General features: G+C 43.7%; 1 protein-coding gene across 5 annotated transcripts in view; it reads right to left on the minus strand.

Moving 5' to 3' along the window:
* The window catches only part of PIK3CB (phosphatidylinositol-4,5-bisphosphate 3-kinase catalytic subunit beta), a 430104-nt gene that overhangs the window by 150275 nt on the left and 265283 nt on the right, over positions 1-14546 (minus strand). For all 5 annotated transcript variants that reach the window (XM_029615666.1, XM_029615665.1, XM_029615663.1 and 2 more), the window contains 3 exons: positions 12908-13004; positions 2004-2134; positions 362-415 (listed from right to left, as the gene is read on the minus strand). In XM_029615666.1, the coding sequence (XP_029471526.1) occupies positions 362-415; positions 2004-2134; positions 12908-13004 (282 nt within the window). The remainder of the gene's footprint in view (positions 1-361; positions 416-2003; positions 2135-12907; positions 13005-14546) is intronic.

The raw sequence follows: 14546 nt of genomic DNA on the forward strand, positions 1-14546 counted from the left end.
AAGTTTACGTGTATCAAATTATTATGTTTTGCTTTATCCACTTATATTTTGTTTTGCTTAATTATTTGAACTGTTACTTTGCTCATTTTATTGTTATACTTCTATTCTGATTTGTTGCTACCACTTTGGGTAAGTTGGAAGAATAGATTAAAAAAACGGACTGGTGGCTGAATACACAAAGGATGTATGTCAGTCATTTTACAGTATACTGAATATGAGTTCAAACACATCAACTTTCTGTAGCTGCTTTCTTTCCTTATGGAGAAGGAACGTCCAATTCCCTCCTTCCCACTCCTATCCCTGAAATAAGGGACAACTTCATTCGCGCATTAAAGCCGAACTTTTCAGATTTAATACTTACAGACATACTCATGCTGTCACTCTGTCTTGCAATTTCAGCAGCCTTTTCAAGTATCTGTAAGAGAGAGATCTTTCAGCTAAAAACAAGACAACACATGGGTACTATACCACGTTTAAGGAACTTTTTTTCTTGGCCCAGAAATGTCCTATTTCTGAGGTGTCCAGCAGAGTTGGAACTTGGGCCGGGATATGGCACCATGAGCCCTCGCCTGTAGCCAACTGGAAAATTGTTCCCCCCATTCTATATCTCTTCCAAACCCACTTTAGTCCAGTTATTGCTGTTAATAATCCTTGGCTGGGGACCATGTACCAGTGATCTCTCTGGAATCCCAAAATCACGGCCCCAAGTCTCCTGGGCGTTACCATAATGCAATGACCGATTCAAATTTCTTCCCCTTTAAGGCGATATAATCGCTGCTTATGCAGCATTCCAGCTCTGGCTGACTTGGGAAGAGGAAGATCTGAACTGGGAATTGAGCCCAGGTCCCTCCCTATGACAACACACAGCACTGCCATACAGTCACAGGAGCGCCCAAGGAAATAATCTAAATTAAGAAAAATTCAGAAGCCTATAGAAAAAAAGATCAAGGAATAAGATCAACCCAAAAAATCCAAAACAGATTGATATTGTGAAAATTGTGAACTGTTACTTTACAACAGAATATGCAAAAAAAAAAAAAAGTTTACATAACCCCAACAGGCAAAAATGAGCAAAGTTTTTTTGTCATTCAAATTTAGGCCTGGATTTTCTAAGGTCGCAGATCTTAGAGAATCCAGCAGTAACGGGGGGGGGGGGGGTGGGCCTACGAACGCCAGCAGCGATCGCACCTCCGCGGCGCTATCACTGCCGGTTTTCGCACCCAATGGCGCCACCGTAAAAGGTGGCGCTATTGGGCGCGCTACTGGCAGCGATAAGGTGCCCTACCTTTTCGCCATCAGCGAAGTCTTCGCCGAGTCCGCCCCGACCCCTTTAGAAAATGAACCCCTTAATTTCTAAAGAGGTATTTAGAATGTTTGAAAGTTCATATAGGTTGTTGTGCTTTTATGAACAGAACCACACAGATAAATATAAAAAGAGGATGGACAACTGAAGCGTGGACTCATGAAAGGAGATAAAAATGGGGACAGTGCCTTAAATAAATAAAAGTTAAATTTTAAGCCAAACATATTACTGCAATGAGGGACCAAGAGAGCCAAAAAGAAGCAAATTTCTATTCTGAAGATTTGACAGTACTGCTCCTTTAATTACCAAACCTATGTAAGCGATAAAAAGATAGCTAGCTCATTTCTGATTGCTTAGATGCAGGATAATACTGTAACAGGCCTGTTTCTCTTCAAACTGGATAATCAGAGACTGATACCACTAATAAACCTGGGCACTGGGGCAGACAGATCCAGCTACAGTAGGCATCTGTTCCACAGCCAACACTACTTCACAATAAGCTCTTTATTGAGATTGTTTTTCTGAAGCTGGAAAGAACCTGTGCAAGAGGCTGCCTGGTACATCCTGTTCACAGAATATTTAAGTAGTACAAAATTAAAAAGGTAGGTAGAGTAGAATTCACAAAGCAGACCAAAAACAATTTACTTTCCCAGCCAACGTTTTCCCAGCATTAATGTATGCCTTTAAACCGACATCTTACCTTGTCAAAGGGAGGATAATAAATAGACAGCTTGGAGTATTCTTGGAATTTTATAAACAAAGCTGTTGCATTTTCTGGGTAAGGGTTTGTCCGTACTGTTCCCATTGGATTCAGCATTTCTTCAAGTTCATCTAAAACATTCCAGAACAAATTTGTTTTTTTATTTTTTTGTTTTTTTAAGTCAAACACTTGTGACTATGAAGTAAGCAAGGTAGTGTATTTATGAGAAAATATGCTGAGCACAAAGAACAGTTTCAGTATTGACAACCAAAGGAAAAGCTGAGTGCTAAAAATTTCTACAATATATGTGACATATAGCAAAAAAAAAACACAAAACAAACCTCCCAAAAAAATAACAGGTATCATGTTTAGAACGTGAACAAAGTATAGCTGAGCTTTGTGTTATCCCATTCACCTAATAGTGGTGGTCAGTCGCAGGCAGCTATTCAATTTTAAAATATGGAAATTCATCCTTCCAAAATAGGTTTACAATTATCCATTTAAAAGTTTCAGCAGGTTCTTTTGCCTCAAGTTGTTTACATCTTATTGTAATAGTTAGCTTCGTGCTTGACATCAAGAATGACCACATCACTGACCCACAACACAAGTTGTAATACCAATTAGCAACTTCTATATTCTATATTTTACAATCATGCTGAGAGAACCAGCTTTTAATCAGTTGTGGAAACGGTGTACTTGTTGGAAGTTCAAGTAGAAACTCTCAAGAATACCGCTCACAAGCTCACGAACTGCAGGTGGTATTATTGAAATGCAAGATGCAGCGGGAAGGTGGTCATGAATTGTGGGGCTGTGAGCTATAGCCTGTGCTTACAGTCCCCACAGCAGCCCTGTCATCTCCCAAGAGTTTTTCCAATTTGAGAAGGGGGGGGAGGGGGGGAACGGGACGGGACTGCCACAGACACAGAGTATGTTGAAGGTTGGTACAAGTAAAAACAATATCAACAGCTGAAATACAGTAAGTACCTGTGTTCATTTTAACAGCACTCACAGAAATGGATCAATTTTAATAGATATAAACTGAATCATGTATAGGTTCTGCATTCTGTCTAATTTTCAGGTTCAGGGCAGGAAGTCATGTCATAAATCACACTGCTTTAGATGCAGAACAAACATTCATTTTAATCAAAACAGCTTATCCATATTATAAAATAGCAACTCTAGCCAGTGTACCTGAAATAGTTTGTTTCTTGGCCCTGCTGCTCCCCCCTTTTTGGCCCGCTCTCCATCTATTTATTTATTTATTTATTTATTTATTTATATTCTGGTCATTTTCACTTTCTGATTATAGCCATACAACTTCTGAATAACTTCCTTACGAGCCTCCTCTTTAATTGCTGATACCATATGCATAACATATATATAGACATATAATGTCTTTATGGCTTCTGGGTAAGAGCTGCAATCTGATTTTCTTAAATTCAAAACAGTAGGGAGTGGCTAAATAAAAGCTTTCAACATCAATACCATATCAGATTCTGAGGTCATGGTACAATGCAATAATTAAGCATTGTATAGTGTATGTAAAGAAAAGGTGTGTCGTTCATACCTGTGATTGTTCTCATTTCACAGTGAGGATAGCTGTTAAAGGGATGCAGAACAAAGTTTGTAGATGGAATTTTTTTTTTTTTTTTTTTTTTTTTTTTTTTTTAAGGGGGACATTTAGACATGTACAGGCTTTGCATGCCCATAGATCCTTATACCATGCAGCTTGCTAAAGCATTGTTAGTTTGTTTTCTGAGGGCATAAACATTCTTTTACATGTCTAAGCGCTGGAGTTTTCACTATTGATTTCAATGAGCTGGGGTAAATACAGCTATATAATCTGCATAGGAGAGATGTCAAATAGAAACTTTTTCTATGACCCCATCACAAAAGTCATAATCTAAAGTAACAAGGTTTTGTTTTATATACTTTAGACAATTACTACTGTGGTGAAGTCGTAGAAAAGATTTCCTTTTGACAACTTTCCCATGCAGATAATTGTTGGGTAAAGGAAAACTGGTTCTTACCTGCTAATTTTCATTCCTGTACCACCACGGATCAGTCCAGACACTGGGTTGAGCCTCCTGTCCAGCAGCTGGAGACAGAGAAAAACTGAAGACATCCTATATCAGGACAGAGCCCACCCTGCGTCCCTTCAGTATAAACATTATCAAAGCAGACAAATAACTGAAAAAGTGAACCAGAATAAAATCAAGCAAGTAAAAAATTAACAGTCAACTGGAACACAGAGGTTCAACAGGTAAGTAGTTGCTCTTACATGGAAAACAATATAATGAGTACCTCCGGTGCCTTGTAGTTCAGGTAGGAAGTAAGCCGATCCAAAATTCTGTGAAAGAAAACTTCGAGCGGACATACCATGAGTAGACAGTGAAGGTGGGAGTCTGGGTTGATCCGTGGTACTACAGGAACGAAAATTAGCAGGTACGAACCAATTTTCCTTTCCCTGTACGTACCCGGATCAGTCCAGACAGTGGGATGTACCCAAGCTTCCCTAAATAGGGTGGGTCCGAGACAGTCCCACTGGAAGCACCTGCCTACCAAAGGAGCCAAAAACTGGCGCCTGTACATCAAAGCGATAATGACGAGCAAAAGTATGCAGAGACTTCAAAGCAGCTGCTCATCAGATGTCCTGAGGAGAGACCGACTGACTCTCCGCCCACGAAGTAGCCTGAGAACGCAAAGAATGGGCCTTTAAGCCCTCCGGAACCGTCCGGCCCCGAAAGATATACGCTGACGCAATCGCCTCCTTTAGCCAGTGAGAAATCGTAGCTTTAGAAGCCTTGCTTCCCTTATTCAGACCACTCCATAAGACAAAGAGATGATCAGAGACTCGAAACTCGTTTGTAACCTGTAAATACTGCAGCAGTACTCTCTTTACATCAAGGCGCCGTAGGTCACCACCAGAAGTGCTTGCAACGTCCTAAGCAGAAAAAGCAGGGAGTTCCACCGACTGACTGACGTGGAAGGAAGACACGCCCGTTTTGAGGGAGACCCCCCGAGTCAGAAAAGCGAAGAAAAGGCTCCCTACAAGACAATGCTTGGAGCTCGGACACCCTCATGGCGGCGCATATAAAAACGAGAAACACTGTTTTAAGAGTTAGATCCTTAAGTGTGGCCTGCCGGAGGAGTTCGAAGGGCGCCTCGCAAAGAACACGAACCACCAAGCAAAGGCTCCACGAAGGACAAGTGGCCCAGACAGACGGCTTCAAATGCTTGGCCCCTTTGAGGAATCGAACAACATCCGGGTGAGCCGCCACCGCATAACCATCGATACTCCCCAAGAGGGACCCGAGAGCTGAAACCTGTACTCTCAAAGAAATGAAAGACAAACTTTTGGAAAGGCCATTCTGCAGAAAGGAGAGGACCTGGGACACCGGAGCCTTGCGCGCCAGCACTCCGGACTTGGCACACATGTTCTCAAACACTCTCCACACCTGAACGTAAGCGAGGGAGGTAGAAGGCTTACGGGCCCGCAACAGGGTAGATATAACTTCTTCCTTATAACCCTTCTTCCTCAGTCGCCGCCGCTCAAAAGCCAGGCTGCTAGACAGAAGTGATCCGCCTGATTGAAAAATACTGGACTCTGACAGAGATTTGGGAGATGACCAATATGAAGAGGTCCGCCCATCGCAAGGTTCACCAGATCTGCGAACCACCGCCGCCGAGGCCACTCCGGAGCTACGAGAATAACAGGTCCACAGTGAAGTTCTATCCTTCTGAATACCTTTCCCAGCAGAGGCCAAGGTGGGAACACAGAGGAGAACGTCACGAGGCCAAGGAAGAACCAGAGCATCCACCCCATCGGAGCAGTGCTCTCTTCTGCGGCTGAAGAATCTGGGAGCCTTTGCGTTATTCAGAGTGGCCATCAGGTCTAGACACTGCTGGCTGAGGAAGTTGGCTTGAACATTCTCCTTCCCCGCTATGAGAGAGGCTGCCAGCCAATCTAGGTGATGTTCCACTCAGGCGAGCAGTTTGCTGGCTTCCAGGGCCACCGGACGACTTCTGGTGCCCCCCTGCCGATTGATATAAACTACTGTGGTGAGTTGTCGGAGAGAACTCGCACTGCCTTGCAATGGATCAGGGGCAGAAAGACCTTGAGTGCCAGGCGGACCGCTCGGGCCTCCAGACGATTGATGTGCCAGTGGGATTGAACAGGAGACCAGCATCCCTGCGTAAATTGAGTCTGACACACCGCTCTCCAGCTGGAGAGGCTTGCGTCCGTCGTTACAATAATCCACAGAGGTGTCTCCAGGGGCATCCCCTTCAATAGGTGGGCGAGAGACAGCCACCACTGTATGTCGGCGATGGTAACCTCGAAGAGCGACAGCAGCATTCGAAACTCCGCCAAGACCAGCTTCCAGCGGGACAGCAAAGCCTTCTGTAAAGGACGAATATGTGCAAAGGCCCAAGGAACCAAATCTATAGTTGAAGCCATAGAACCCAGCACCTGGAGGTAGTCCAAGGCCGTGGGGACCGAGAGAGATATCAGATGTTGCACTTGATCCATGAGTTTGAGCACCCGAGCCTCGGGTAACAACACTTTGCCCACGCGGGTGTCAAAGTGAGCTCCCAAGAATTCGAGGACCTGGGAGGACTTGAGGCAGCTCTTGGAGAAGCTGACTATCCACCCGAGGGAAGAGAGGACCGACAATACTCTGTTGACTGCTGCCACGCACAGAGCTTCTGATTTCGCCCAAATGAGCCAGTCGTCCAGGTATGGATGGACTAGGACTCCCTCCTGCCGGAGGAAGGCTGCCACTACCACCATCACACCTTGGTAAATGTGCGGGGAGCGCGGTGGCTAGACTGAACAGAAGTGCCCGAAACTGATAGTGCCGCCCCAGAATGTGGAAACGAAGATACTTTTGGTGCTCTTGCCGGATCGGGATGTGAAGGTAGGCCTCTGTCAGATCGAGAGAAGCGAGGTATTCGCCTGTGCGAACTGCCGCTATGACCACCCTTAGAGTCTCCATGCGAAAGTGGGGGACCTTGAGGGTCCTATTGACCCTCTTAAGATCCAGGATTGGCAGGAAGGAGCCATCCTTTTTGGGAATGGCGAAGTAGATGGAATACTGGCCGAATCCCTGTTCCTGAGGGGGACCGGGTCAATGGCTCCAAGTGCTAGAAGCCTGTTGAGTGTCTGGCAGACCACCGGCCGCTTCCGCAGGGAGAGGTTAAGTAGAGGTCTGGGAGATCTCAAGCAAATTCTAAAGCGTAACCTCTTTCAATCACCTCGAGGACACACTGATCCGAAGTAATCTTGACCCATTCCTCAAGAAATAGGGACAGCCGACCACCTAAGTCTGGAACAGAGGAATGGGCCAGCCACATCTCATTGCGAGGGCTTGGCGGCGGAACCTTGGTGGGAACCGTCTCGGAAGGGTCGTCTGCCTCGAAAGGACTGGGGCCATGCTTGAGGTCTATTGGAGGTGTTTCGATGAGAGGCTCCTCTTGGCTTGGTGTACTTGCGCTGTCCCCTGAAGCGAGAGCGCAATGGAAAAAATGACCTGGACTGTTTGGGGCGGTCGTCAGGCAGCTTTTGAACCTTGTTGTCGCCTAAGGATTTAATAAGCACCTCACCCTTGAAGGGGAGAGTGCCCAACTGCACATTAGGAGTCTGCAGCCCAGTTCTTCAGCCAGAGAAGATGTCTGGCAGATACCGTGGAAACCAAAGCTCTGGCTTGCACCCAGAGATCGTAAAGGGCATCAGCCCCATACACAATCGCGCCTTCCAGCCGTTCTGCCTGTTCCACCTCAGCAGACGGGAGGTCCCAGGTGCTGAGTAATTGTTGAACCCACCTGAGACTTGCCTGCTGGATGAGACTACTACAAACTGTCGCCCAAACTCCAAGAGCCAGAACTTCATCCTCTTGAGATTGAGCTCCAGCTTCTGATCCTGCCGTGGCCCCCACCACTGGGATGGTGGTGTGTTTGGTAACTGCGGACACAGAAGCATCAACCTTAGGCACTTTAAGCATCTCCAAGCATTGGTCAGGCAGAGGGTAAAACTTGTCCATTGCTCTGCCCACCCTGAGACCTGACTCGGGAGACTCCCATTCCCGTAGCAGGAGCTGCACAAGCATGGGGTGGAATGGAAAAGTGTGCGGTGGAGCTCTCAGTCCCGCCAGGACCAGGTGCACAGTGCGTGAAGTCGAAGGAGTGGGGGGCTCTTCTGGAGAAGCTTCAATTCCCAGTTCATCGAGGACAAAAGGAATGAGCGTTTCAAGTTCCTCTCGTTGGAACAGTCGCAGAACCCGGGGATCATCCCGGTTGACTGGCGGGTTCGGAAGGGCCAAATCTGAGTCAGGATCCATATCCAGCGCAGGAGACGGTTGAGGGGGGTCTGGGGGATCTGGTACGCCCAGTAAGGTCCTGACCCTAGCATTGGCCTGTAAGTCTGGGGCTCTAGGACCCTGGCCTGTGACCACCCGAGGGACCTTAGCCGGGGGGGGGGGGGGCGGGTACCCGGGGAGGGATCATAGTCTTCCTCTAAACTAGCCAGAAAGGACGTTTTCAGGAGAAAAACGATGTTAAACCCTGCTAGGCAAGGGGGGGGGGGGGGGGGGTCAGAAACTGGACCCGGGGAATCTAAGGGGCTGAGATTGGGCAGTGACGGGTTAAAAATCGGCTCCGCCAGCTCAGTAGGGCTTGTGTGAGAAGGGAGCTCCCAAGACAAGATGGTCTCTGTTCCCCGTGGTTTTTTGCGCGGGAGCCAGCTTATGAGTGTGTCTCACGATCCCGGCCCTGAGCCGGAGATTTAGGCACTGCCCCAGAGGGACCCTCCCCTCCGGTAAGGCATGATGAGCAAAGCCCATCGCAGGAGAGCCGCGAAGCAGGCTCCCCGCAGGCAAGGCAGGCCGAGGAACGCGGCATGTACTCCAGTGGGGGGGGGGGGGGGGGGAACCTGCTCGAGCAGCAGAGAAAAATGGCAGTGCCTGGCTGATCACGAGCCAAAGCAAGGGAACGAACCCTGCTTTGCTCCTTCCCCAGTAATTGTAATGAAAACGCTGCCAATTGCCGAATGCCTGTAAGCATCTTTTTTTTTTTTTTTTTAAACTAGCCAAACAGAGGAAAAAAAACACCTCCCTGCTATGGGACCTGAGGCAGGAACCTCAGCAGGTACAGACTAGGCAAAGAAGGGGGAGTGACTGGACCACCAGTATCACCCCATGCAGCCAGGCTGGAGGTCACCAGGCAAAATGGGTCCCAGGCTGAATACTCAAGGGGACAAGTCCCCTTCCTGGGACCCAGTAAGAGCTAGGAGATAACTTAGTCTCACTTCAAATTTTTTTTTTTTTAATTTTGAACAAACAATACTTGCTTGATCCTGTATCAACCCAGAGGGGAGAAGAGAAGAGAAATCCCCAAAGAGAAGAAAAGGAGACAAATCTAGGGAACCATAGGTTCAACTGTCTGAATCTGCTGGAGACAGAGAAATACTGAAGGGACGCAGGGTGGGCTCTGTCCTGATATAGGATACCCTTTCAGTTTTTCTCTGTCTCCATCTGCTCAACCCATTGTCTGGACTGATCCGGTTATGTACAGGGAACCACTGTATTGTGGACAACTATTCCAGTGTCAGTTAACTTTTTAGCAGGCCATTTATAGTGATTTGTGAGTTCTGTTTTGCAGATCTGACTAGTTTTTGGGCAGTTTTATCAGATTTTTCTTGGTCTTACAGATCTTGCCTTGACTTCGACAGTTTAATTTAACTTCCATTTCTTAACAATGTTTCTGGCAGTTGCAGTTGTTAGCTGGAAGCATTTAAAGATTTTATAGCCTTCCCCTGCTTAGTAAGAGTGAATTATCTTCATTTTCAACTGCTCAAACAGCTATTGCTTAAAGGAGCCCATGGTTGTTGAAAATTGAGAGAACAATCACATTCTGAGATGTTAGAAGGGTCGGAATATTTGTTCAACTTTGACATAGGCCTTCACTTACTGAGGTGAAGACAAACAAAGCCAATCAACTTTGTGGGCCTTAACTTTTTTAAACAAAAAAATAGTAATAAATCAAATGGAAGGTGTCAAAACATTTGCAAATACCATATTCACAGTTTTACTTTCAATCTTATAAAATCAGCAACTAAATAGTAATTTTGCTTTAAAAATTGCAGAAATGTTATGTTTAACTTTGTAGCATGTAGAGGCTGTTCCATCTTCTGTTCACTTAGAGAGTCATTGAAATATACAAATGACTAGAGATGCCTAAACATTTGCACACAACTTTAAATGTTTCAGAGTATGTAAATAAGGCAGAATGGAACTAGAAACACAGGCAAGCACTTTTTGCTCTTTGGACATGTTGACATCATGACCCAAGCATGCTCAGCATGATTTCCTTGTCTTTTAATTTACATTTTTTTTAAAAAGCAGACAGACATTAACTAGAGTGACTATGTCCAGTAAGGGATAATGAGGCAGCTAATGCATTCTGCTACTCTGAGTCAGGCAGGCTTAAAATGTCTCAATGAATGCTCATTTTTACCCATGCAGTCTTTGCTACAGCTTTAAATAGCAAACACTTGTTTATTGGCATTCCCAAACAGCAATTCACTGCAGCTTCTTTTCCGGCAACAAAGTGGGTAAATTGATTCTTAAATATATTTGCAGGAAAACAATGAACTTGCTGTTAAACAAAATAATGTTATGTAAGTATTTCAATTTTAATTTTGAATACAATTTGCCTTTTCTTCCCAACTGATGATGGCTCTCTCCGTTTTCAAACTGATGACCGACTTGTGGTATTCATTTTCCAACTAAACAGACTTGTGACTTTTTTTTTTCCAATTTCAATGCAGCTATGAGGTTCTGCACGAGTACAATGTAAGCATGCATTAATGAAGTCAAAAGACTTCTTAAGAATCAAGCACTGCTGTAAGTATGCCACAAAAACAAAAACTTATTTGATGCAAAAGATAAAGTATTACTAGATATTACTAACCCACTACCACTGGCTTAGAAAAACTTGAACTTATTTGATTTCAGAAGTTAAGCAGAGTCAGGCCTGGCTAGTACCTGGATGAGGACATCGGGGAACAGGAGGGTGCTATGGGCTGTGGAAGGTAATGGCCAAACTATGCAGTGTTCTAACAAGGAAAGATCAAAGACATTGTGGTGGGACCATGATTACCTAAGCCTTGACACTCAGAAAAATGTGAGCCTCCCTTGTTTGCCCTCAAGGGAGGACGGAATATCAAAGAAATAGTATTTCAGTCTGATTTTGTTCAGCCTTCTAGCACTCCCTTGCAGGGTACCATTAGGGCATCGTCCATGTGGCCAGTGGAGCATTTGCTCATGATCATTTATTTATTTTTCAATACCGATATTCGATTTGACATATCACACCGGTTTACATACAACAGGATGTCTAAGGCAAGCCTTATAACCTTATCATGATGCGGTGCCCTTGTTTGCTGGTATATGTTGGCAAAAAACAGTATGGCTGTTATGTACTCTAATATTAGAACACCATAGTTGCATTCGTTGCCAGTGTTTATAGGATACCCCCCCCCCCCCTTTTTGTTGAATATTGTATTGCATTTAAATATACATTTGAAGGTTTCCGCTTTACTGTTCTTGAACAACCTCGAAGTAATCCCCATGAGGGGAATTTTGACAAGTTGCTAACAAAGGGAACCCCGCTGAATTCAGTCTTTGAACACTATTGTTCCCTTTGCATTCAATAAAGAGATGGATAGGTGCATTTTTTGACTGACTGGTCCATGGGGATGGGGAGAGCTTTGAGAGTTTTATTAGAAAGTTGACACCAGAGGTGCGAGTCCATTTTCTGCCTGTGAAATTCTTAGGGGAGTTTGTCCAGATAATAAATGTAAGTGCTCCATACATAAGATTTATTTTGTGATTTTTAAGTTGCTATGTGACAACAACTTTTTTTTTTTTTTTTAAATCCGATATTTATCATTTGTTTCCCCTGATGAAGGTAGATATTTCCAAAACATAGCATTGGGTCTGGAAATGCTACTTTTTTCTGACTGATAAATGTGATACATTTAATGGAACTGGAAATGCAACTTAATTTTGATTGAAAAATGTGATATTTCGAGCCAGATAGGATGTGATATTTGATCAACTTTAGAGTGGCTTTATTTCCAAGTTTGGACTGTGATCTGCGGTCACCCTCTAATAACTTCTGATCTATACTTTTGAAATCTTTGGAACATTGGAGCATTGTTGGAGCATTGTGTAATCGACTTTGAAGAAGGCTTGGCGCCTTGAGAACTGTAAATATTTGTTCATTTGTTTTGAAAACTTATTTGGAATAACTGAACAGTATTTTATATTTCTCTAGGTTGCAGTGAACTGCATATTTTTGCTGGAATATAGGAAGATTTGTCCAGCCTACAATGAACTGCACTTTTTGAAGAACTTTTTTTTGTGGAGTAATCTATGACTTTACACAAGATACAGCACCAGAATTATGTCTATATGAATTAAGAGTTCACAAAGGTGCTTAATAGATAAGTGCCCTGGATGTGTAACCTCCTTTGTTATATTTGCCTTTGATGATAGTTGGTGATGTGTGGTTCAACTTTAGAGGGGTGAATGTGCAAGGATAAATGTAAATAATTGGATTTTGGTATATGCTATTGTTGTGGCTTAATAACCTTTTTGAAATATACATTAACGTTTTCTACATTTATAAACATTTTTTTAAACTGTGATTATAACCCAGAGTATTTTGCTGTGTGTAAAAAAAAGTTTTTCAGAAAGGATAAAAGCTCTGTTCTTGCCCCATTAGAAGTGAGTTATTGAAAAGAAGCTGTTGAATTATTAATATTGCATAAACTTAAGTCAGGATTCTTCCATAAATACTTCAGAATTCTACCACAGGTTTCCAGATTACTGCTTATGTCTTACCAGGAAATGATGACCAGCAGTGCAATGTGATGTCACCAGTCTTCAGTTGTCCTTTAAAGTCAAAGACCATGGTATTTACCCATGCTACAGGATAGTGCTATCAACAGGAAACAAGCGTTAGCCAAGAAATTCAGTTTCACATATAGTATTTGAATGATCACACAATCTTAGCATAATGTTCATTCTAACAGTTTCAGTTAAAACTATTATTGTTCAGTTTAACTTACTGACCAAGTTGAAACACAGGGATGGTAACTTTCAAAAAGGTACGTGGGTGCTCTTTGGTGCATGTGCGTGGCTGGCATGCACCCAGATACGCGGGCATTTTATAATTTGCGCATGTATACGCGCACATGTTATAACTTGCGTTTGAACACGCGCATGTTATACAATAGCATGACTATGCATATCTGTGCGCCCAATTTTAAGTGGAAGCGTGCCTATGTACGTAAATCGCACATCTACCAAATTTGTGGAATTTTAAAAGGGTCGCTGACCACTCATTGCCAATTTCACAAGTTCGTCCAGTTAACAGCTAGGTCTTCCAAACCCCCCTGGGTTTAATAGCCTTCACTCCCCCCAGACCCTTTAAAAAGCCATTTTGCAGGAGGTGGTTTTTTTGTATTGTTTTTTAAACTTACACCTCGTCCCTAGCAGAAATAAACTTACATGTTACTAGAGCTGGGCGCGTACTCAGACGCTTAAGTATTTACGCATACATTTCTTGGCCACGCCCCGTTCAGACCACACCCATGTCCTGCTTTGAAAAACTTGACATGTGTGCGCAGCGGGAGATATGCATGGATTTGGGCGGCTTTTAAAATTCAGTCGGCGTGCACCAGCCCGACTTGTGCGCACATTCCCCAACCGATGCATGAGCCGGGCTTTTAAAATTCACTTTTTAGAGAATACAAAGGGAAATAAAGGATCTGAATTAATATACAGCACTGTGAAGCTAAGTTGTAGCGTTAACGTAAGGATCCCTAATTAGTAATTCATAATCATTTTCTAGGAGGTAGATACTAAGTGGGTCCCACACTGCAAAGCATTACTATTGTTTTTCAGCTGCTGCACCATCATAATGCATAGTTAAGACCACTAAAATTCCATCACAGATGATCAATAAGTTTATAGTCCCTTACAGTTCACAGTATGATTTTCAAGTAATATATAAGATAGTATTTAACCATTTTCACTATGTTTATTAACAAATCTTTATTGAATAAAGCCCATAATGCCCATTTATCTTTTTGTGGATTCAAATATATTTGGCAGAATTATTGACTTCAAAATTATCAAACCATGTGTTAATTCCACACTGACATTTGTTAGTTTTTAGATTTTCTCTCACATAGATTTCTAAATTGCAGTGCTGAAAAGTGCTCATACAATACACTGCCTCTATCACAGAACCAGTATTTGTTGGAGTCTTGCAAGTAAACATGACCAGCAAAATAGGGAGACAAAGTTAAAAATGCCAACTATTAAACTCCTAAAGGTGAATTTTAAAAGCCCTGCGCGCACCAAGGCCGGGAGATATGTACGTGTCTTGGGCTGGCGGGCAAAGCGTGGACTTTAAGAAGTGCCTGAGTACGCGGGTATCTCCTGGTTATGCGCACAAATCGAAAAGGCAAAAGCG

The sequence above is a fragment of the Rhinatrema bivittatum genome, chromosome 9, assembly GCF_901001135.1.
Source record: "Rhinatrema bivittatum chromosome 9, aRhiBiv1.1, whole genome shotgun sequence".
NCBI classification, from domain to species: domain Eukaryota; kingdom Metazoa; phylum Chordata; class Amphibia; order Gymnophiona; family Rhinatrematidae; genus Rhinatrema; species Rhinatrema bivittatum.